At 43.0% G+C, this 22,068-nt stretch overlaps 2 protein-coding genes and 1 pseudogene across 3 annotated transcripts in view; all 3 read left to right on the top strand.

Moving 5' to 3' along the window:
• Nucleotides 1-1,173, top strand: part of CATSPERE (catsper channel auxiliary subunit epsilon) — a 241,170-nt gene extending 239,997 nt beyond the window's left edge. Inside the window, exon 22 of the mRNA XM_060142069.1 lies at nt 1,020-1,173. Coding sequence (XP_059998052.1) covers nt 1,020-1,173 — 154 coding nt within the window. The remainder of the gene's footprint in view (nt 1-1,019) is intronic.
• Nucleotides 1,174-10,944: 9,771 nt separating this feature from the next.
• On the top strand, nt 10,945-11,575 carry LOC132515713 (hepatoma-derived growth factor-related protein 3-like; annotated as a pseudogene).
• Nucleotides 11,576-17,682: 6,107 nt separating this feature from the next.
• The window catches only part of DESI2 (desumoylating isopeptidase 2), a 42,412-nt gene continuing 38,026 nt past the window's right edge, over nt 17,683-22,068 (top strand). Inside the window, exon 1 of one of the 2 annotated variants that reach the window (XM_060128553.1) lies at nt 17,683-18,097. In XM_060128553.1, coding sequence (XP_059984536.1) covers nt 18,056-18,097 — 42 coding nt within the window. In that variant the 5' untranslated portion in view covers nt 17,683-18,055. The remainder of the gene's footprint in view (nt 18,098-22,068) is intronic. The other variant, XM_060128545.1, reaches the window with a different exon arrangement.

Below are 22,068 nucleotides of genomic sequence, written 5' to 3'. Positions count from 1 at the left end.
TATCCATTTCTCCCCATTTCTACAACCAGTAATTAATTAAAACTCTCACCATATTTGGTTATTACAAAAACCTCATAACTGGTTTTCTCCCTCCACACTCATGCGTCCCATTCATACGTTCTTCACACTACAATCAGAATCATCCTTCTAAAATGAGAATGTTATATCACATGTCTGAAACTCCCTCTTGCCCTTAGGCTAAAATTCATACCCTGTAGCTTGATGAAAGCTGTCTTTCTCACCTTGAACAACCTATGATTCCTCATCTCTAACCACTGAGCCCACCACCTAAATTCTAATCACATTAAACTAGTTTTAGCTCCAGAATGTCTGGGGCTGATCTTAAAGTTTTCTCGTGCTTCCACATCTTTGCAAATGCATCTCCCTTTGCCTAAAATGTTATGCCCACTTTAGTCTTCTCCACTCCCAGACATTTCTATCTAACTAACTCATACTAATACTCCTAATCCTAGTCATATCTAGCTAACTCTTACTTTATACTCAGTTCAAAAGTCAACTCCAGGGCTTCCCTGGTGGCGCAGTGGTTGAGGGTCCGCCTGCCGATGCAGGGGACGCGGGTTCGTGCCACGGTCCGGGAAGATCCCACATGCCGCGGAGCGGCTGGGCCCGTGAGCCATGGCCGCTGAGCCTGCGCGTCCGGAGCCTGTGCTTTGCGATGGGAGAGACCACAGGAGTGAGAGGCCCGCGTACCACAAAAAAAACCGAAAAAAACAGTCAACTCCACTGGAAGTTCTTCCTGATGCCTGGCTCCCATAGAACTTTATACTTCCTTCCTTCTCTCATTATACTGATCAATCACACTGTCTATCTTCCTCCCTGGTCAGCCTCAAACACTAAGAGGTAAACATTTTGAGGGTAGACAAGATGTCTTATAAATCTTATTAGTTATTAACAGAGAACAGTGGCACAGCAGCTAGCTGTTCAAAAATTATTTGACTAAAAAAATTAACAACCAAAGTGAACAATGACTTCTAATGACTTTTCTTTTCTTATTTCAGTCCAAGTGCTTACATGGTTGCAGCTTTCCTCTTTCTCCTGATGCTACTGTTCTGCAGTATTCTTGTTCTGAGCTACTTTCACTACTTGAGGATTTATAGAGAATATATTTATGAACCACTGCACAAATCTGAAAGAAAACAAAAGAATAATTAGAAAAATGAAAGTTTATTTACTATGAATATATGTATGTAGAAAGAGTGTGTATATATACTCATATTGAGAGTGTGTGTGTTAGACCAAGAAATACTAAGTATAAGCTCATAGTAAGTATCATCAAATTCAAAATCTCAAATATGTTCTTAAATTACCCAAAATAGAAATATTTTAATATAATATGTATGTTATTAAATTAATGCTTAATGTGTTCACTTTTATCTTAAGGTAGTCTGTATACTCTTACATGGCTTTAAACAAAAATTTAAAAGTTTAAAAACCACCCAAGTTTGTCTATTACAATCCTTCCTAAGAATGAAAGTAAATTTTTGAAAATATTTTTAAATGTGTCAAATATTATTTTGCACAAAACTTTTCATATGAACCTTATATGGCTGTAGTTAATTTATGTATAAAAGACTTAATAAATATGTGAATTTAAATAGTCTGTTAAAGATATTTCAGAAGTTTTTCTAATGGTAGATTCACATATGAGATATAACTTATCATATTGAAAATAGGAGGCTAATACTCTGTCTTAATTTTAAGTTTTCAAATTTGGTTTTGATGTTCAAAATAAGCTGCTTAACTTGTCCAAATGTGACCACAGCTTTCTAAGCAATTAGTATTTGAACAATCAGGATCCACCTAGAGGAGAAGCAGCAGGAGATTTTGTGTGTGTGTTTGTGTGTCTGTGTGTGTATAAAGAGATTTATTTAAAAGAATTGGCTTATGGGGAGGAAAAGCCGGAGATACATGGTGTGCTGAGCTTTAGCTGTGCTGGGCCCAGCCAGGGCGGTGGTATCCTAGTTCATGTTCTTCACTCCCTCATTGAACTTTATTTAATTTCATAAATTGGCTCCTTTCCCTTCACCAAAAAAGAAAAAAAGAAGAAGAAGAATTGGCTTATGTGATTGTGGAGGCTGGGTAAACAAGTCTGAAATCCACAACACAGCCATAAAGGATGAAAGATCAGGGCTTCCCTGGTGGCGCAGTGGTTGAGAGTCCGCCTGCCGATGCAGGGGACACGGGTTCATACCGCGGTCCGCGAAGATCCCACATGCCGCGGAGCGGCTGGTCCCGTGAGCCATGGCCGCTGAGCCTGCGCGTCCGGAGCCTGTGCTCCGCAACGGGAGAGGCCACAAGAGTGAGAGGCCCACATACCGCAAAAAAAAAACCCCTATTGTCCACAAGTAGAACTTCTCACTTTACTAAGATCAGGAACAAAACAGGGATACCTGCTATGCATCACTGTTTTGAAGGTTCTGACATTACAAGAGGAAAATAAAATAACCATTATAAATGCTAGGGGAAAGGAGATAAAATACTCTCTTTCAATAATAAGATTATATGCCTAGGAAACCCAAAATTAGGAAGAAGAATTATTAGAATAAGAGCATTTGATGCCTCAATATAAGACAAATATTTAAAATTTAAAACTTTTTCTCTATAATATTTATATGACAGTTTAACAGCCATAGAAATAATAAAAAACAATCTATTTATTGTAGTGACAAATTACATAGAATTAAATTTAATATGAAAGGTGTATGCCATACATGAAAAACATCTTTAAAATCTTTATTGAAAGAGGTGAAACAAGATCTGATAGAAATATTTGATGGAAAAAAGAAAGAAAATGACCCAATATAAAATGAGCAAAAAATACAGTCATTTCACAGAAGAACATACCCAAATAGCCAATAAACATATTAAAAACAACTTTTTTTAGGGTTTACTATGTGCCAGAAATTGTTCTAATAATTTATCTAATCCTCTTCAACGACACTATGCAATTGGAACTATTATTATCCCATTATAGAGATGAGGAAACTGGCACAGAGAGGGTAAATAATTTTTCTAAGGTCACACAGCTGGTAGGTGAAATATCAGTCAGACCGGCTCCAAAATCAGGTGCTTATCCACTGAGGATGCTCAACCACACCAGCAGTCAGAAAGATACAAACCAAAGTTACAATGAAGCTACCTTTCTCACCTGTTGGCAAAAACTCAGAAGGGTAATACTCTTGGGAAGGAATAAGAATCAGGGATGAGAAAAAAATTATCTTGCATTTTTGAAGGAAACGTGAATTTTTAAAGATTTTTTGGAAAGCAATCTGGCAAGATTGATTAAAATTTGAAATATGCATTCTCTTGGACCCAGAAATCCCACTCTTGGGAATTAGGAGTCTATCCATGAGATGGGAGGACCAATGCATACATAATATTCAAATAGCTTTATATACATATAATAATTATATATAACTATTATATACATATATGTGTGTGTATAGATAGATAGATAGTGTGACAGAACTCTAGAAGGAGAATTAATGTCTATCAGTAGGTGAATGGTTGAATAAATGATTGGTCATTAACCATACAGATCAGTCTGTATTAGTTGATTTAAAAGATTTTCCACAAGGTTTTGTTAAATGAGAAAAACAAGCTGCAAGGAAGTATTTTTAGTATGATTCCATTATATAAACAAAACAAAAGCTCTGTGTATGAGAACACAGAGAAAAGTATGGAATGTATCGTGTAGCATTTTGGGTACATCACGTGCATGTGTGCATGTGTATGTCTGTACACTGCAGGAGGGGGAGAGGGTATGTGGCAAGAGATGTAGAGAGGGAAGGATATAAACAAAACCCTCAAAACTGGGGAATAAGGAAACAATAGAAAAATAGCAGGGAATTCCAGTGGTTAGGACTCTGCGCCTTCACTGCCGAGGGTCTGGGTTGGATCCCTGGTCAGGGAACTAGGATCCCGCAAGCCGCTTGGCATGACCAAAAAGCAAAAGACAGAAGAAAAAAGGATTATTTAAAAAAAAAAAGAACAGCATATTAATTATTCTCTTTATGTAAAACGATGTGTCTGTGCATAATGACAAATAAAAGGGTGATCGTCACCAAACTTAAAATGATGTAGTTCCAGGTGATATTTGCTTTCTTACTGTTGTTTCTCACCGCACTGAACTTATACTACTTAATTAATCATCCTGAGGAAAACCCTTCTCACTTTGAACAAAAGACTGAGAATTTAAGCAGTGGAGACAGCAAGTGTAAACAACTCTTTCGAGGAGTTCCTTTTTTTCTATAAGAAGCAAAGAAATGGAGGGCAACTGGAGGCAGAGGTGAGGGCAGGAAGGTGCTATTGAGAGTTAACAGGAATAATCCAGTGACTTGGGAAAATTGATGATCCAGGAGAGAAAGGGGTAACTGCTGGATCAAAATCTTTGAGTAGGCAAGATAAAATGTGATTCAGCGCTGAAATTGAACATTTCACCCACTGTTATAGGAGGGAAGCCAGAGTTCGTGTGTGTTGATGTAGGTAGACTGGTGAAGATGAGTGGTTTGTGGCAGCCATGAGGATGCTCCTTGCAGGCCTCCTACTGCAGGAGTGTAATTGACCCAGGGCATCAGCTGCTGCCCCCTGAAATCCACCACCACATTTGCACCAAGGCCACACCTCCAACCCACCCTCAAGTCGCTCCCTCTCCAGTGACTGAGTGTGGTGGGGATACTTAAGCAGCCTGGATCCTAGGTAAACACAAGACTCCTGCCAGCCTGCCTCAAGGACTCCTGAAGGCTTTACCAAACCTCCTTCATATTGCATGGCAGTTGAGGGCACCTCCACCTGATCTCTCTCTCTCTCTTTGACTCCGCCTACCTTCCACAATGTCCTATTTCCTTTCAGACAAGCATTTACCTAATAAAACTATTGCACACTTAATCCAATGTTGGTGACTGTTCCCAGAGGACCTGGAGTAACACCAGGGGTAATATGAGTGGTCTGAGAAAACAGGAAGTGGGAGAGGATGTAAGACTGGCTCAGCCAGTACCCAGCAGGCAAAGAGGGCACCATCCTGAAGGGCATGCAAGGCACCAACCGTTCCTGGCTCAAGGTGGTAGTTTATTTGCTAAAGATTTTATTGGCAGTGACCTGGGGAAATGTCCTGATGGAGGGGAGTGTTATGCAGGTACAATGGAGCAAACATTTGAAAACCATGGGGCTAACGAAGACAGTGAAGGTTGCTGGTTACTGCTAAGTGTATATACATATACACACATATAAATGAAACATATGTAATATATATAATTGACATACAACATTGTGTAAGTTTAAGGTATACATGAATTGATTTGATACATTTATCTATTACAATATGATTACCACCATGGTGTTAGGTAACACTTCTATCATGTCACATAATTGTCATTTCTTTTTTTTTTTTTTGCAGTACGCAGGTCTCTCACTGTTGCGGCATCTCCCGTTGTGGAGCACAGGCTCCGGACATGCAGGCTCAGCGGCCATGGCTCACGGGCCCAGCCGCTCCGCGGCACGTGGGATCTTCCCGGACCGGGGCACGAACCCGTGTCCCCTGCATCAGCAGGCGGACTCTCAACCACTGCACCACCAGGGAAGCTCCTGTCATTTCTTTTTTGTGCTAGGAACAATTAAGATCTATTCTCTTAGCAACTTTGAAGTTTATAATACAGAATTGTTGACTAAAATCACTATGCTGTGCATTAGCTCTTCAAGATTTATTCACCTACTAGTTGCAAGTTTGTAGCCTTCAACATCTCCCTAATTCTCCCACACACACCCCACACCCCCAGCATCTAGTAGCCACCATTCTACTCTGTTTTTAGGAGTTAGGCTTTCTTTTTTTTTTTTAACTCTTTTTTAGATGCCATATATAAGTGATATCATACAGTATTTGTCTGGTTTATTTCACGTAGCATAATACCCTCAAGTTTCATCCATGTCGTCTCAAATGTCTGAATTTCCTTGTTTCTCGTGGGTGAATAATATTCATATCTACATCTCTCTATATATACACATATAGATATCTCACATCTTTTTTATCCATTCATCTGTTGACAGACACTTAGGTTGTTTCCATATCTTGGCTATTGTGAATAATCATAATCTGCAATAAACATGAGAGTGCATGTATCTCTTCGAAATCCCGTTTTCATTTCCTTTGAATGTATACTCAGAAATAGAATTGCTGGATCATATGGCAGCTCTATTTTTAATTTTTTGAGGAAACTCCATACTGTTTTCCATAGCAGCTGAACCAATTTAAATTCCTGCCAACAGAGTACAAGGGTTCCCTTACTTCCACATCCTCACCAACACTTGTTATCCCTTGACAATCTGCAGAAGGTTAGTGAAAAAAAGAACCACAGCAGTTAAAGATTGAGTGTGGGAACCAGAGTGCCTCGGTGGTAGCGTATAAAGAGATCAGCATCACCAGTAAGGGAAGGGTAGACACAATTTAACAGTAGGCTGAAGACCGGGGAATCGCAGGGCTCTACAGATGTTTGTTTCAAGGCAGGTCTGTTATGCAAAGGTGGAGGCGCTGGTAGGGAAAACCTGGAATTGTAAAAACTGGGACAGAGTCATCTGGATGGATGCCCCTGAATACATTGTCTCTCCACACCCACTCCACCCCACACCCACCCTCTGGGCATGCAGACATGGCCTGTCTACCTCTAGAAAGAGCTACCACTTCTGCTGGGCTGGAAGGTTCTGCAGAAACTTCTCCCCCACAAGACAACAGATCCCCCGCCACCTCCTCTGATGGGTTAAATCCCAGCATAATCCAGCTGGTGCTGGGCCTGATAAGGGAAGGAAGATGTACAAAAATGGACCTGCATGTACTGGCAGGAACCAGGGGAGTATGCCTGGGATTGGATTCTGAGGCCTCTTTGAAACTGGATAAGCAAGAATTTGTTGAGTTTGAGCCATTTTTTCAGGATATGGGATTTAACTAATGCCCTAGCAAAGACCCAGTGAGTCTTAGAAGCCTAGAAAAAATGCTGGCCAACTCTCTGCAAAGTAAAAAAAAAAAAACACCTGGTGTCCTGGCCGTTGGTAGAGGAAGGAATGAAAAGGCTCAGGGAGGCGGAGGGGCTGGAATGGAGGCATTATACAAGCCCAGAGGACCCAGCAGAGGATTATGTCCCATGAAAGGGTGCAGACGGCACACTAATCACCAAGGGCATTTTGATGAGAACACCACCAGCATCACTAAAACGTCCAGTGGTGTCTCTCCTCTGCAGCTAGGGATGACGACAGGTGAGGTGGCCACAGGGCTCATTGGGTGGATGAGGCCCTGAAGTAAGAGAGGCTTGGTAGTGGCACTTTACTTCCTGAAGCCAGGAGGCCACAGTTACCATAATGACAGGAAAGGTGCAGCTATGGGGGCTTGACCTACAGGAGTTGTGAAGATAGAACATAGTGGTGTTAGTGGCAAAATTATCAAGCAGTCAACAAGGCTGTTGGATGATAACATCTAAGAAAAAAAAAGAATGGAGGAGGAGGTTGAGGGCAGTTGTCCCTATAAAAAGTCACAATCCTTTGCTCTAGTCCCCAGACCTGAGTAGATTTTCAGATCCAGAATCTGTTACCTGAAGAGGTGGCCAGTCCCTAGGAAGAAGGACCCTGCAACAGTGTGACAAGTCTATACCGTGACAATTCCCCCTCAGACTTATGGTCATTTACTCAGGTGACTACACTGAGGAACGGGGAATAATCAGATGTTTTGAGGACTATTTGATGCAGGTCTGAGTTAACATTGATACCTAGAGACCCAAAGTGTCATCAAGCCCCCCCTTTAGAGTAGGGACCTATGAGGGCCAAAGTGGCTTTGGCCATGTGGGGGGTCTTTACCTCAGTCCCCGAGTGCATAATTGAAATTGATATACTTGGCAGTTGGAATGAAGCCCACACGGAGCCCCCAGTTTGTGGAGTAGGATCAATAATAGTGGGGAAAGGACAAATGAAACCTCTGAAACTGTCCCCACACACACCCCTGAGAAAGTTAGAAAATCATTATCATTTTCCAAGGAATAGCACAGATTAGTGCCACAATTAAGGACCTAAAAGATGCAGGGTTGGTGGTCTCTGTCAGATCTTCATTTAATAACCAGTCTGGCCCATGCAGAAAATGGATGAATCCTAGAGAATGACAGTAGAATACTGCAGATTTAATCAAGTAGTAGTGCCAATTGCATCCAGTATGCCAGGGGTGGAATCAGTGCTAGGGCAGGTTAATCAGGGCTCAGGTATATGGTATGCAACTACTGACTTGGAAAATGCATCCTTTTCCATCCCACAAGAAAAGAATATCAGAAACAGTTCACATTCACATGGACAACAATATTAAATTATCTGCCCATCCTATGAAATTCCCAAGGGTATATCCTCATACAGATAACCGAAATAGCAAACCAACCTCATTTCTGGTCCAATCACAGTGCCTGGGAAGCAATGCTGTTGTGGGCCCCAGGTCACATTGTACCAGTTAAGAATGAAACAGCTGTTCCAGATCAAGATGGCAGAGTAGGAAGATCCTGAGCTCACCTCCTCCCTACACACCAAAACTGCCGCTAGATATAGAACACTTATCTCTGAGAATGACCTGAAGACTAAACAGACTTTCTACAGATAAAGAATATAAAGAGAAGGCCATATCAAGACAAGCAGGAGGGGTAGAGAGGTCTAGTCAAAACCCACAACCCCACACCCACAAGAGGGAGGGATATCACAACTGCGGAGGTCCCCCTGAGGAACAATAGGTCCCAGCCCAGGGGACCTGCATCAGGAAGATGAGCCCCCATAATGTCTGGCTTTGAAAAGCAGTGGGGTTTACATCTGGGAGACCTGGAGGACTGTGGGAAACTGAGGCTCCACTCCTGAAGGGTTCGCTCTCAAACTTGTTGGCTCCAAGTCCCAGCCTAGAGGCAGCAGTTTGAAAAGCACCTGGGTCATACAAGAAGAAGATTCATTGACTAATTTTAGGATGTGTGCCAGAGGGGCAGGGATCTGGTAGAACTTTCTTGTTTTTCCTTAATTCTTCCATTTAGCTGACAGGCACCATTTCTGTCACTCTCAGTCAACCTAGCTAACACCATGTGCCCCACCCCTGAGGACCCGCCCCAGCCAGCCCCTCCAGAGCAGCTCCTGCCCCACTCCACCCAGCATGCAATTTCAGCCTACACCAGCACCCCTCCAAAGTGGCTCCCAGTCGCGGGAGCCAGCCCTGCCCACCACTGTGCCTGAAGCAATCACAGCCCAACCACAACACGTGGATGCGTGCAGCCCACACAGGGGATGTCTCTGGAGCACCTGGCTCTGGTGACCACAGGTGCGGCACTGGCCACATAGGCCTTCTACATAAGGCCATCTTTCAAGACTGCTCCCAGGCTTGAAACTGGGACATAACTGATATACCCAATACATAGAAACAAACACAGAATGAGACAAAGAAATATCTTCCAGATGAAAGAACAAGACAAAAACCTCCAAAAAGAACTAAACAAAAAAGAGATAAGCAATTTACCAGATAAAGAGTTTAAAGTAATAGTTATAAAGATGCTCACTGAACTTGGGAGAAGAATGGATGAATTCAGTGAGAACTTCAACATAGATAGAAAATATAAAAAAGAACAAATCAGAACTGAAGAAAAAATAACTGAAATAAAAAATACACTAGAAGGAACCAGTAGCAGATTAGAGGATGCAGAAGAACAGATCAGCAGTCTGGAAGACAGGCTAGTGGAAATTACCCAACTGAAACAGCAAAAAGAAAAAGAAACCAAAAAACTGAGAATAGTTTAAGAGACTTCTGGCACAACATCAAGTGTGCTAACATTCATATTATAGAGAACACAGGAGAAGAGAGAGTAAGGGACAGAAAACCTATTTGAAGAAATAATAGCTGAAAATTTCCCTAAACGGGTGAAGGAATCAGACATCCAAGTCCAGGAAGAACAGAGAGTCCCAAACAAAATGAACCAAAGAGGCCACCCCCAGACACATTATAATTAAGATGTCAAAAGTTAAAGAGAGAATCTTAAAAGCAGCAAGAGAAAAACAACTAGTTACATACAAGGGAAACACCAGAAGACTATCAGTTGATTTTTCAGCAGTAACTTTGCAGTTTAGAAGGGAGTAGCACAATGTATTAAAAATGCTGAAAGGAAAAAACTTATAACCTATAAGGATACTCTATCCTACAAAGGTTATCATTCAGAATTGAAGGAGAGATAAAGAGTTTTCCAGAAAAGTAAAAGCTAAAGGTGTTCATCACCACTAAACTGGCCTTACAAGAAATGTTAAAGGGACTTCTTTAAATGGCAAAGAAAAGGCCATAACTAGAAGTAGGAAAACAAACTTATGGTTACCAAAGGGGAGAGGGAGGGAGGGACAACTTAGTAGTATGGGATTAACAGATACTACTGTATACGTAAAATATCAATAGGTAAGCAACAAGGATTTACTATATAGCACAGGGAATTATATTCAATATCATGTAATAACCCGTAACGGAATATAATCTAGCAAAAACTATAACTGAGTCACTTTGCTGTACACCTGAACTAACACAATATTGTAAATCAACTATAGTTTAGCTCTGGGGGAAAGAGGCCGGCGGCGGCGGCGGCGGCGGCGGCGGCGGCGGCGGCGGCGGCGGCGGCGGCGGCGGCGGCGGCGGCGGCGGCGGCGGCGGCGGCCGAGCGGCCGGGGACTCCCCTCCCCCGCTGCAGGGTGGTGAGGCGCGGGGCCTGCTGCGACCCCCGCCCACCCCTCGCCCCAGCCGCCGCCTCGCCGCTTCCCCTGGTCCGAGCGGCCCCTAGTCCTCCCGCCCACCCGCCCGGCCCGCGAGGAGCGCGGCGCAGTCCGTTGGCCCGCGGGGGGCCGGCCTCCCGGGGTCTTCGCGGCGCCCAAGGACGACCAGGAAGCGGAGCGGCCGAGATGGCTCGTCCGCGTCCCCGCGAGTACAAGGCGGGCGACCAGGTCTTCGCCAAGGTTATAGGGCTACCAGCAGTGGCCGGCCCGGATTGAGGAGCTCCCGGAGGGAGCTGTGACGCCTCCAGCAAATAAGTATCCTATCTATCTACTTTTTTGGCAAAGTATTTGCCAAAAATATTTGAAACTGCATTTCTAGGTCCCAAAGACCGTTTCCCTTATAAGGAATACAAAGACAAGTTTGGGAAGTCAAACAAACGGAAAGGATTTAATGAAGGATTGTGGGAGATAGAAAATAACCCAGGAGTAAAGTTTACTGGGTACCAGGCCATTCAGCAACAGAGCTCTTCAGAAACCGAGGGAGAAGGCGGGAATACTGCAGAGGCAAGCAGTGAGGAAGAACGTGAGAGAGTGGAAGAAAATGGAAAAGGCAAAAGAAAGAATGAAAAAGCAGGCTCGAAACGGAAGTCATACACTTAAAAGAAATCCTCTAAACAGTACCGGAAATCTCCAGGAGATGAAGATGACAAGGACTGCAAAGAAGAAGAAAATAAAAGCAGCTCTGAGGGTGGAGATGCCGTCAATGACACAAGAAACACAACTTCAGACTTGCAAGAAAACCAGTGAAGGGACCTAACTACCGTATTGAATGCTGCATATTAAGAAAACCACACGAAGGTTATACGTTTGGTTGTCTAATATTCTTGGATTTGATACAACCAACACATAGTCCTTGTTGTCACTGACAGAACCCCAGTTTGTATGTACATTATTCACATTCCTCTCTGCTGTGTTTGGGGGAAAAAAGACATTTTAGCCTTTTTAAGGTTATTGATTTAATTTCATGTTATTTGGTTGCATGAAGTTGCCCTTAACTACTAAGGATTATCCAGCTTTTTGCACAAGTTTATACAAGTCTAGGCTCCTTTATCAAGGCAGTTAATGTTCATCACTCTCCTGCATTTACTCCACCATCACCAAACACTCAGTTAAATATAAGTTAGCATTTTTTAAAATGACCACTCAACATAATTCTTAAGGGATTTCCTCTCTGTGACAGAACCCAGGAACCAATTCCTAGATACATAATGTTGGCATATTGAAGATGAACTTAAAATTGTTCTTCAGTTTTGAGGCCATGTGTAAAGTTTAATCATATTGTAAAGTATCTATTCCATATTAGAAATAGCTAGTTGACAGCTTATACTTTTCAAAACTCATGTTGTTAATGTACACAAACTCAGTTTCTGTATGTGAAGTTAGTGAGTCTTTTGTGTTACTCCAAAACGAAGGCAATGATTTATTTTTTCCCAGTCTCAATACAATTTGAGCTAGTGACTCAAGCTGGATACTTTACATTTTAAAGCTGGAATCAGCAGTAGCCCTATGGGAAGTAAGACAAAGCATTGCCTTTTAAATACAGACTTTAAAAATGATCTGTTGTTTTCTTTTGGAACTAGAATTAGAATAGCTAATATTCACAAACCATTATTATCTGTACCTTATTGTTGCAATTGTGATAATAGAAAATTTTGTTTATTTTTATGCCAGCTCGTATTGTGAGAACACATTTAGTCAGTTTGTGTTTTATCAATCCTGTTATGCTTGTCCTTGGAACATCTTTCACGTATTCAAGGTTTGTAGTTGAAAACTTTACTGTAAAAAAAATCAAAACCAAAAAAAGTATTGTTTTTACAGAATAAATTTATTGGAATGTGTACTGGGAGTAAGATTTGAGGTTGTAAACAACTAAGTTAGTGTAATTTGGCTTCATATATGTAATGTGAGGTATTAATGTAATTCATATCTTAAAGCAAAAATTGTTAACAGCAAGTTGACAATAGAAAAAATATATATACTTTAGTTTTTTAAAAGTTAGAGAAACAAACATCCAACAGGAAGAAAACCCAACTTTTTTTAACAGAGACAAAACTAAAAAAATAAAATAAATAGCGTAGCATTATTGTTTCTATTTATTTAGATTTTAAAGTTTATTTCATCTTTTGTATTCTAAAATGTATGTACACCTCTTTGTAAGAAGGATTCAAAGTGGCTTTGTTTTTTCTAATGAAATAGAGAATGAAAACTAAAATATATATACAAATCTTGGCATTTGTGAAACATGGATGGACCTGGAAGGTATTATGCTTAGTGAAATAAGTCAGACAGAGAAAGACAAATACTGTTTGTTTTCACTAACATGTGAAAACAAACAAATGAACAAATAAAACAAAAAACAGATTCATAGGGACAGGGAATAAATGAGTGGTTGTCAAAGGGGAGGGGGTTGGGGGAAGGACAAAATAGATGAAGGGGATTAAGAGGTACAAACTTCCAGCTATAAAATAAATGAGTTACAGGGGTGTAATGTACAGAATAGGGAATATAGTCAATAATATTGGAATCATTTTTTATGGTGAGAGATGGTAACGACTTATTGTGGTGATCATTTTGTAATTTATAAAAATATTGAATCACTGTGTTGTACACCTGAAACTAATATAATATTGTCAGTTATACTTCAAGTAATTGAAAAAACACGCTTGGACTCAGTTCATCTCTACAACACAGTTCAGGCAGCAATAAGCTTTATAATGCTTCAAATCCTTCAGGTGGCCTAAGAAATTGTTTGTGGTAGGTTGTAATGAGGCTACTATCTCTCAGTTTCAAATCTAACTTTCTAGTTTCAAATCTGCCTTTCCTTGCTGAGGCCAGGACTCTGCAAACCACATTTCTGCTCCAGACCTAGCTCCCTGGTAGCTTTCTCTAGTACCAGGTACTGGAGGAAGAAAAGTACTTCCTGTTTCCCACCTTTCCTGTCAGCGTGAGCTTAGTCATGCTTCTTCATCCCAGAGTGGCAGCAGATTTCAGGAGCAGTGGTTGATTTCCAGCTTGAAGTTTTTAAAACTTTCCAGGACCCATGTCACCGTGCCACTCAGAGGCGCCAGCAGCACCAGCCTGCCAAACTTCCCCCTTCAGAGCTCTGGATTCCACCTCCACGGGACTCTCCTCCAAGCTTTAAAACTGTTTAAATCCCAGCCTCTTTGTGCCTCCAGGCCTAGGGGTGATAGCTGCTTCTGGTGCTTCCCACCTCTCTGATACCTTAGTGTTCCTTTTTTTTGTCTTTTTCAGCCTCCAGTACCCCATTTACAACTATTTAATTACATTTTCTTTGTTAATATTACTGTCTCCTGACAACCACCCCAAATAAGTCTCCTATTATGCTCTACTACTGCTTGTGCCCTTCGGTTTAAATTAAAAATTAATGAATACATACTTTTTTCTGTCTTCCACTGGTTAGTAAGCTTCATGAGGACTTTAATACTTGCACAGTGAATGAATGAATGAATGATAGATAATTTCAGTTACTGGCGGATCAGTACCTAAATTACATGAGCAACACAACTCGATTCATCATCAGTGAATTCAATTTTTTTTTTTTTTCCGTACGCGGTCCTCTCACTGTTGTGGCCGCTCCCGTTGCGGAGCACAGGCTCCGGACGTGCAGGCTCAGCGGCCATGGCTCACGGGCCCAGCCGCTCCGCGGCATGTGGGATCTTCCCGGACCGGGGCACGAACCCGTGTCCTCTGCGTCGGCAGGCGGGCTCTCAACCACTGCGCCACCAGGGAAGCCCTGAATTCAATTTTGTAACTGGTTAATTTGAAGTGACCTTGGGACATCCTGTATGGTGGGCAGGCTAATAGCTCCCCAAAGATGTCCACATTCCAGTTCCCCAGACCATGCAAATATATTACTCTACATAGGATAAAAAGACTTTGCCGATGTGATTAGGTTAAGGATCTTGAGATGACATTATCCTTGATTATCCAGGTGGGCCTAAAGTAACCACAAGGGTCCTTGTAAGTGAAAGGAGGAGGCAGGAGAGTCAGAGAAGATATGATGGAAACAGGTCAGGGTGATGTGGCCATGAGTCAAGGAATGAGAGCAACCTCTAGGAGATGAATAAGAAAGGCAAGGAAGCAGATTCTCCCCTGGAGCCTCCAGAAAGAACATAGTCCTTGATTTTAGTCCAGGGAGACTCATTTTGGACTTCTGGTCTCTAGAACTGTAAGGTAATAAACATGTGTAGTGTTGTTTCAAACCGCTAAGTTTGGGGTCATTTGTTACAGCAGAAATAGGAAACTAATACACCTGGTGGAGACATCTAATAGCTGCAGGTTATACTGGCCTAGTGCTCAAGAGAGAGACAGGGATTGGAGATGGGGGCCTCAGACTTTTCAGCTTACAGGTGATCCTTACAGCTGACGGAGTAGCTGAGATCACAAAGAGCAAAGGGAGTGTTTAGAGTAAGAGGTGAAATGAACAAGTAGCTTGAGCCCTCAGTAGGAGGTGTTATGACGTGTTAATGGAGAGTGCCTGCCTTTCCCCACACCTGTAGTTTGTTCAGTTGGGTTAGGAGGAAAGGAAGGCCACGGGGGCGGGGGGAGGGAAGCAAAGCAGCTGGGTACACCAAAAATGAATTTTAGAACTTTGTCCACAACCTGAGGATAAGTCAAAGAACAATCATGCACGCAGCATTTACTGTCACTCAACACTGCCTGGCAATTCAACCCTATTTCCCTGGTATATTTGTCTTCTCTATTTTACACCTTCTCCTCTGTCTTCAAATTCCCTACACCTCACCCCTCCCCAACTTTCCAGTGATCTTGCCTCTTACTCATTGAGAAGATCAAAACAAATCAGAGAAGAACTGCCCTCATTTGTCTTCTACACTTTCCATACCATCACTATGCACTTGCATCTACCTTATATGCTGTCACTACAGATAAAGCATCCCTCCTACTAAAGGCCAAACCCTCACTTATGCACTGGATCTCTTCCCCTTCTTACCTTGCCCATGGAAATCCCCTCTCTTTCCTACATCATCAATTTCTCTTTTTACATACAAGTATACTTTAGTATCTCTCGTCTTTAAAATGTCCTCCATTGACCACACAGCCTTATCCCACTATTGCCCCAAGTTGCCTACAGTCTCCATTTCTTCACTTTACACTCACCCCTCAAACCATTCCAAATGTTCTCTGGATCCCACTCCTCCCCTGACACTGCTCATGTCAATGCTACCAGTGACCTCCATACTGCTGAATCTAATACTTAACAGCTTCTGTGCTACCATGTACTCCTCCTGCCTCTGTGATTCCTCTTCCTCCTCTACATGATGGGGGCTAGATCTTTGTGTTTGACCCCTTTACCTTTTCTAAGCTACACATTTTCCTGTCATCCAGTAAGTCCTAAGGCTTTAGAGTCCATTTATCATGGCCATGTCTCCACTTTTTCCAAATGCCTACTTGACATCATGGATGTCTCAATGGTATCTGCAACTTAACAAGACCAAACCAAAACTCTTGATTTCCCTCTTCCCAACCTGTTCTTCACAATTTTCACATCTTATGAATGGCACCACCATCCACACAATTTCTGAAGTCAAAAATCTAGAAATTAGCCTTGAGTGTTCTCTCCCTAACAAACTCAACATCCAATTCATTAGCAAGTCCTGTAGAGCAGCAGTTCCCAACCTTTCTGGCACCAGGGACCAGTTTCGTGGAAGATAATTTTTCAAGGGGGTCGGGGGGAAATGGTTGAGGCGGTAATGCCAGCGATGGAGAGCGGCAGATGCCAGCGATGGAGAGCAGCAGATGCCAGCGATGGAGAGCGGCAGATGCCAGCAATGGGGAGCGGCAGATGCCAGCGATGGAGAGCAGCAGATGAAGCTTCCCTCGCTTGCTGCTCACCTCCTGCTGTGTGTGTGTTGGGGGGGCGGGGCGGGCGAAACCCCTGCTGTAGAGTCTACTTCCAAAATAGTCCAAATTAATTTATTCAGTGTTACCCACTACCCCCAATATCCAAGCCACCTTTTGGCGTGCACTTGTGGAATAGCTTCTTAACTGGTTGAATCAATTAACTTTGCAGGGCTGGCTTTTCGTCATTCGGATCTGAGCTTACACCTAGACCTTCGCACTGCAGCCAATCTAAGCTTACTCTCAATCACTTCATCCTATTTTAACTCTCTACAAAGCACATATCACCGATATTTTGTTTGTCCTCCCTCCTGTTCATTTCTATATTCCCCAGGGCCTACATCACGGCCTGGTAAAGGGCAGGCACATAAATAATTTTTGAACGAATACAAAAGCACATACTGTGTCCCACGGTTGTGCTAATCTATGAGTACTGTACTCTCTTCCCATCTCAGCAGGATACTTTCGTAAATGTAAAATTCCACACTGAGGATTAACTGGATGCATACTACACCGGTTCCCCCACCAGTAACCCGCCTTCCCCTATTTCCCCACCCCTCCCCTTGCAAAAATAAATAATAATAATAATGAGGAGAGATTTGGAAAACGGCGTCATCAATATGGTCTTCTGCCACATTCCGAAGGCTTCATCGAGTTAAACGTGACAGAAACTAACCGCAGCAGCAGCGGAGAGGTAAGGTAGAAGAGTTAGAAGACCTCACCAGCCGCAAGAGTGGACTACAAGTGCTGGGGCGCTGACCGCAAGCACTGCATGCTGGGAGCTGTAGTCTCCCGGGGAGGCCTGGCTCGACGCACCAGGCCCCCGCAGCATGCTGGGAACTGTAGTCGACGGCTGGCAACGCGCCGCGAGGAAGGACCGCAGTTGAGACTCCACCTCTGCGCTTCCTCATTGCATGCTGGGAACTGTAGTCTTTCTGGGAACCCGCTCCTCCCGGGCCGAGAGGCACCGAGGCTGCGCCATCTTAGGTCCGAGTGCGGCAGTGGAGGCTAGAGCGCAGGCGGGCTCAGCCCAGGCGCCGGCCGGCCGGCCCCGCCCCCGGGGGCCTGGCGCCCGCCCCTCGCTTGGGCCCCGCCTTCCCCCACGTGTCTGCTGCCGGGGGAGGCGCCTGAGCCGGAGCGGGCCGCCTGCGGTCCGGCCCGGTTGGCGCAGAGGGTGTAGTTGGCGGCGCCCGGGAACGAGTCGCTTCCCGATGTTCCCGCCCCGGCTGCCGCGGGCCGCGCTGTGCGCTTAGTGCCCGGCTCCGGCCCCCTGAGGCGTCCGGGGGGCGGTGAGAGCGGCCTCGGCCCCGCGGAGACGAAGCAGCTGGAGGGCGAGGCGGCGGCCGCCGGGAGGAGGATGGGGGCTAACCAGTTAGTGGTGCTCAACGTGTACGACATGGTGAGTACGGCGCCAGCGGCGGGAGCCCGGCCCAGGCCCGCATCCTCTCGCCGGTCGGCTCGGACCCGGCCCCACGCGCTTCCTGCCTCGCGTCGCTGTCTCCCGCTTGGTTCTCTGATGTGGGGGGAGGGGAGTATTATTTTTTAATCCTTGTAAACGTCGACGCGCTTGTTAGCGTTGCCCAGTCTGCCCCGGGGCTTTGGCCAAGACTCGGTTCGTCTTGAACCTCTCGCGTGCCCCGACTTGGCCCGGACCCTGGGCTGGGCCCGAACCTCTTGTCCCTTCCGCGAAGCTTGGGTCGCGGGCCGGACTTCCCACTCCACACGGACTCCGGGGCAGCCCCGCTTCTCCCACGCCGACTGCCTACTCTGCCAGACCAGCCCAAGACTTCAGAAACTCCCAAGCTCTTGTAAGTGCACAAAGTCACCGCTTGTGATGCCTGTGTTAGAGTCTCTTTAAAGGTGAACAGGAGCCAAGACACCCTTGCCTCCAAGGCAACCTCATTAAAATGAATGAGGCTAAAATTTATCCAGAAAATAGCCCAGCAGAATTATTTAGGGATCATGGTGGTGCTCCTTTCCTGGATTTTGGAGACCACTTTCCAGGTGATGCAACAGGTATGTGACGTGACCACAAGAGAGGGACTCGAAGAACTTGTTTGTTGTCATCTAACTTTGGAGTACTGTGAGCACACAGAATTGAGTCCAAGGATTGGTTTGCGTTATAATTGCCATTGAAATACCCAGTACACAGTTATTGTTGCAGTTAGATGCGTGCTTGGGTTTGTTTGCTTTCGGTTGATAAGTTTTTGTTTTATAAGGGATTCCCTTATACCTGCGATGTTTAAAATTTCTTGTTAAGTGGATTGACAAATGAAAAAGTCCCCAACATTATTTTTGTTGTTTTAAAGATGCAGAAGAGCAAAAATACTGGAGGTCAGGAGTCTCGGTTCTCATTCACAGATCTAACATTTTTGCTCCCTTGTATTGTTTTTAAGTTTTTAAATTTACAGTGTAACATCTTGGGTAGAAAGGGATTCCCATGCCACAATCTGGGAATTATGTGAGAAGGCCATAAGAACTGCTTGAGATTTGAGATCAGATCTCTGTTGAGTTCACATATAAAATTGGGAGGTGAAAGGAGATGGGTTAACATACAGAGAGAAGTGGCACATGATAGAAAAAGTTACAGAGAAGACTGTAATTCTCTAGAGTAATAATTCTCTAGAGTAAATAATTCTCTAGAGTAAAACGTTTTGTGGATAGCTGTGGATGCCTTTATTTTCCAAGAATTTTTATTGCTCTTTTATTGTTTCTGTTTACCCTCCTCCCTACCACGCCCCCAGTGATCTGAATTTGGTTTCTTGTTTATTCGTGAAGATTGTTACAAACCATCTGTCCCTCGGGATATATTCTGCTCTTGAGAGCACAATATCCCTTTTCTTCTAGATTATTAAACCCCGTTAGAAATTAGGATTATGCAATGGCCAGAGGACCACGGTTTCATAGCCTAAAAGAAGTCTGTGAAAGTAGAGGAAGAGAGTGTTTTGCTTTTTTAATAAAACTGAAAGTACATTATTTGGCTTTTAATGGCCTTTTTTACACTTTAGGTATTCTGTGAATCACCAAAATCATTGCCATGTGGTAAATGTAGGAAAAGCTAGAGATGATATTAAAACCAGTATATTTTAAAGGGAGGAGTGTTCTGAAAGATTTTAAAAATATTAACTGGATGACAAAGATCTTATTCTTCACATCACTTTTGTAAAGTAGGTAGTTACAAAGGAAGCAGAGAATAGGGTAGGTTAAACCTTCCCAGGTAACTATGAATAGGATCTAGAATTTCTAGACCACAGTCTGTTTCATTATTTTCTCTACTGAATAATTCCTGTGTCAACAGGAGGAGAAGGAGCATGTGAATGTTTATTATCAGAATGGAAACTAGCTGAATTATATGACTTCTAATAAACTTCCTTTTATATGTTCTTTTAAGGGCTTTTGGTCTGTGAGTGTTTTGTCTCACTAACTCAGCAACCTACAGTTATTTAGTTAGGACCCTGTAAAAGTCACAAAAATTAATTACCCTTTTTTTCTTTAAGGAATTTAGAAAGTCATAGGGGAGTTAACAACAGTAGTAACAATTCAAAACAGAATACCATGCTTTTGATAAGAGGAGAACAAGATGTAAAGGAGAAGACTGAGTGTGCTTGTAGGATCAGGGAATGCTGAAAGATAAAGGGGGCAAAACCTGAAGGATTGGTAGGATTTCCGCAGGCAGGGAACATTCAGCATGAACACTGGCAGGAGTAGGAAGGCATAGGTTGGATTTGGGAAATCCAGTATAGCGAGAGTGTAGGATGCATGAAAGGAGACAAAACTTTCAGTTTGATTAGAATTTTTATTATTTGGGGCTGAGGGGCTGGGCTGCGAGCCAGGGGGAACCATTTAAAGTTTTTGTGGGGAGGAGCAATGTGATCAGAGTTACGTTTTAGAATTAAGACCAGTGGGTTGAGGTACAAATTTGTATCTATTACACTCTGATTTTTCTCAAGCCAGTTTTGGTTTTTGAAACATTTTTGCTTGATGTCAAGGGCAAATTCCTTTTATCTTTGGTAGTACTTCCTATTCATCATAAATGACTTTGATGAGGATTACTGTGGTCTGTCTGTACAGGCCTAATACATCAACTATCTATCTAGTCCAGACTTGGTAAACATGAAAATCAGCCTTTGATTTGCACTTAATAATCACTGTTTATAGGGACCTCTTGCGGTGTATCCTTGTACCTCTTTCTCTGTGAGACTGTTACTTGCTCTAGGTGACTGTAATTTTCCTGTTCAGTAGATTGGGAGCTGTTCATCATTTCTTTTCTCCCATAACTCTGCCACATACATGAAAATAATTGTATCAGGGTCATCTGAATTAACTTTCTTCTCATGAAGAAACAGTATAATCCTCAAAAGGTTACTTAATCTTACACAGTGCTGCTTAATTATTGCTTGCTGCCTTCTCAGTGATTATGTTCCTCTCTGTACTTTGGGGTAATCTACCACCAATAAAACATGTCCTGGAGTTATTTTCCAAGTCTTGGGAATGAGGTTATTCACATATTGCTAACTTACTGGCATACATAGTAAAGCAGGTGATTCAGATTAGTTTCCCTTGCTGGGCCAGTCTCTGGTATAGTCACTTTAGCACAAAGTCTTCATGTGTCATAGATCCAGATTTTGTGCTACTAAGGAATTTTTATAAAGTAAGAATATGCAGTAATATGATGACGTTTGTAGATTCATTCCGTAAACAATTTTCTTCCTATTGTTAAACAGTACCTGTACATCTTCAGAGTCTTAACAGAAAAGAAACACTTTCTAGGACTCTTCAAATGAGGAAGTTTTTGTCTGGACTCCATTCTTTTGATCCTCCTGTCTGCATTACACTTCTAGAGAGTGTGAGGCCATGCAGGTGTGACATGGTCTGACTTCCCGTACATCTGTAGATCTGTACATCTGTAGATCTAATTCAGACTTTCTGAAAGAGTTTCAGACTCATTTAAATATACTTTTCACCTAAGTGATTCCATAATATTATTAAAACAACATGTCCAGGAACAAACTTCTTTTTCCCTTTTCTCCTTTCCTGACTTCAGACCCTTCCCCGTTACTCTACCGAACCCCCCCAGTCCCCCACATTTCTTGTTAAAGGCCCATTTCCTACCAATCCCCCACTATCTCCCCTCCCCCCAACATATACTCTTTATGCTCACACAATGAAATTTTTAAGTTATCCGAGTAAGCTATACTGTACCCAGGTTCTTTCACACATGCTGATCCTTCTGTGTGGAATGTCCTATTCCCGCGTTGATCAGTATGACCCCCTGCTCCTAGCTGTAGCTTAGCCTTTATTCATCAGACTTGGCTTAACTTCTGTGCCCTAGTTGCAATTTCTACATGTCTCAATCACTGCATGTATTAT

Source organism: Lagenorhynchus albirostris, chromosome 2 (genome assembly GCF_949774975.1).
Source record: "Lagenorhynchus albirostris chromosome 2, mLagAlb1.1, whole genome shotgun sequence".
NCBI lineage: Eukaryota > Metazoa > Chordata > Mammalia > Artiodactyla > Delphinidae > Lagenorhynchus > Lagenorhynchus albirostris.
This window is presented reverse-complemented; position numbering and strand designations above follow the sequence as displayed.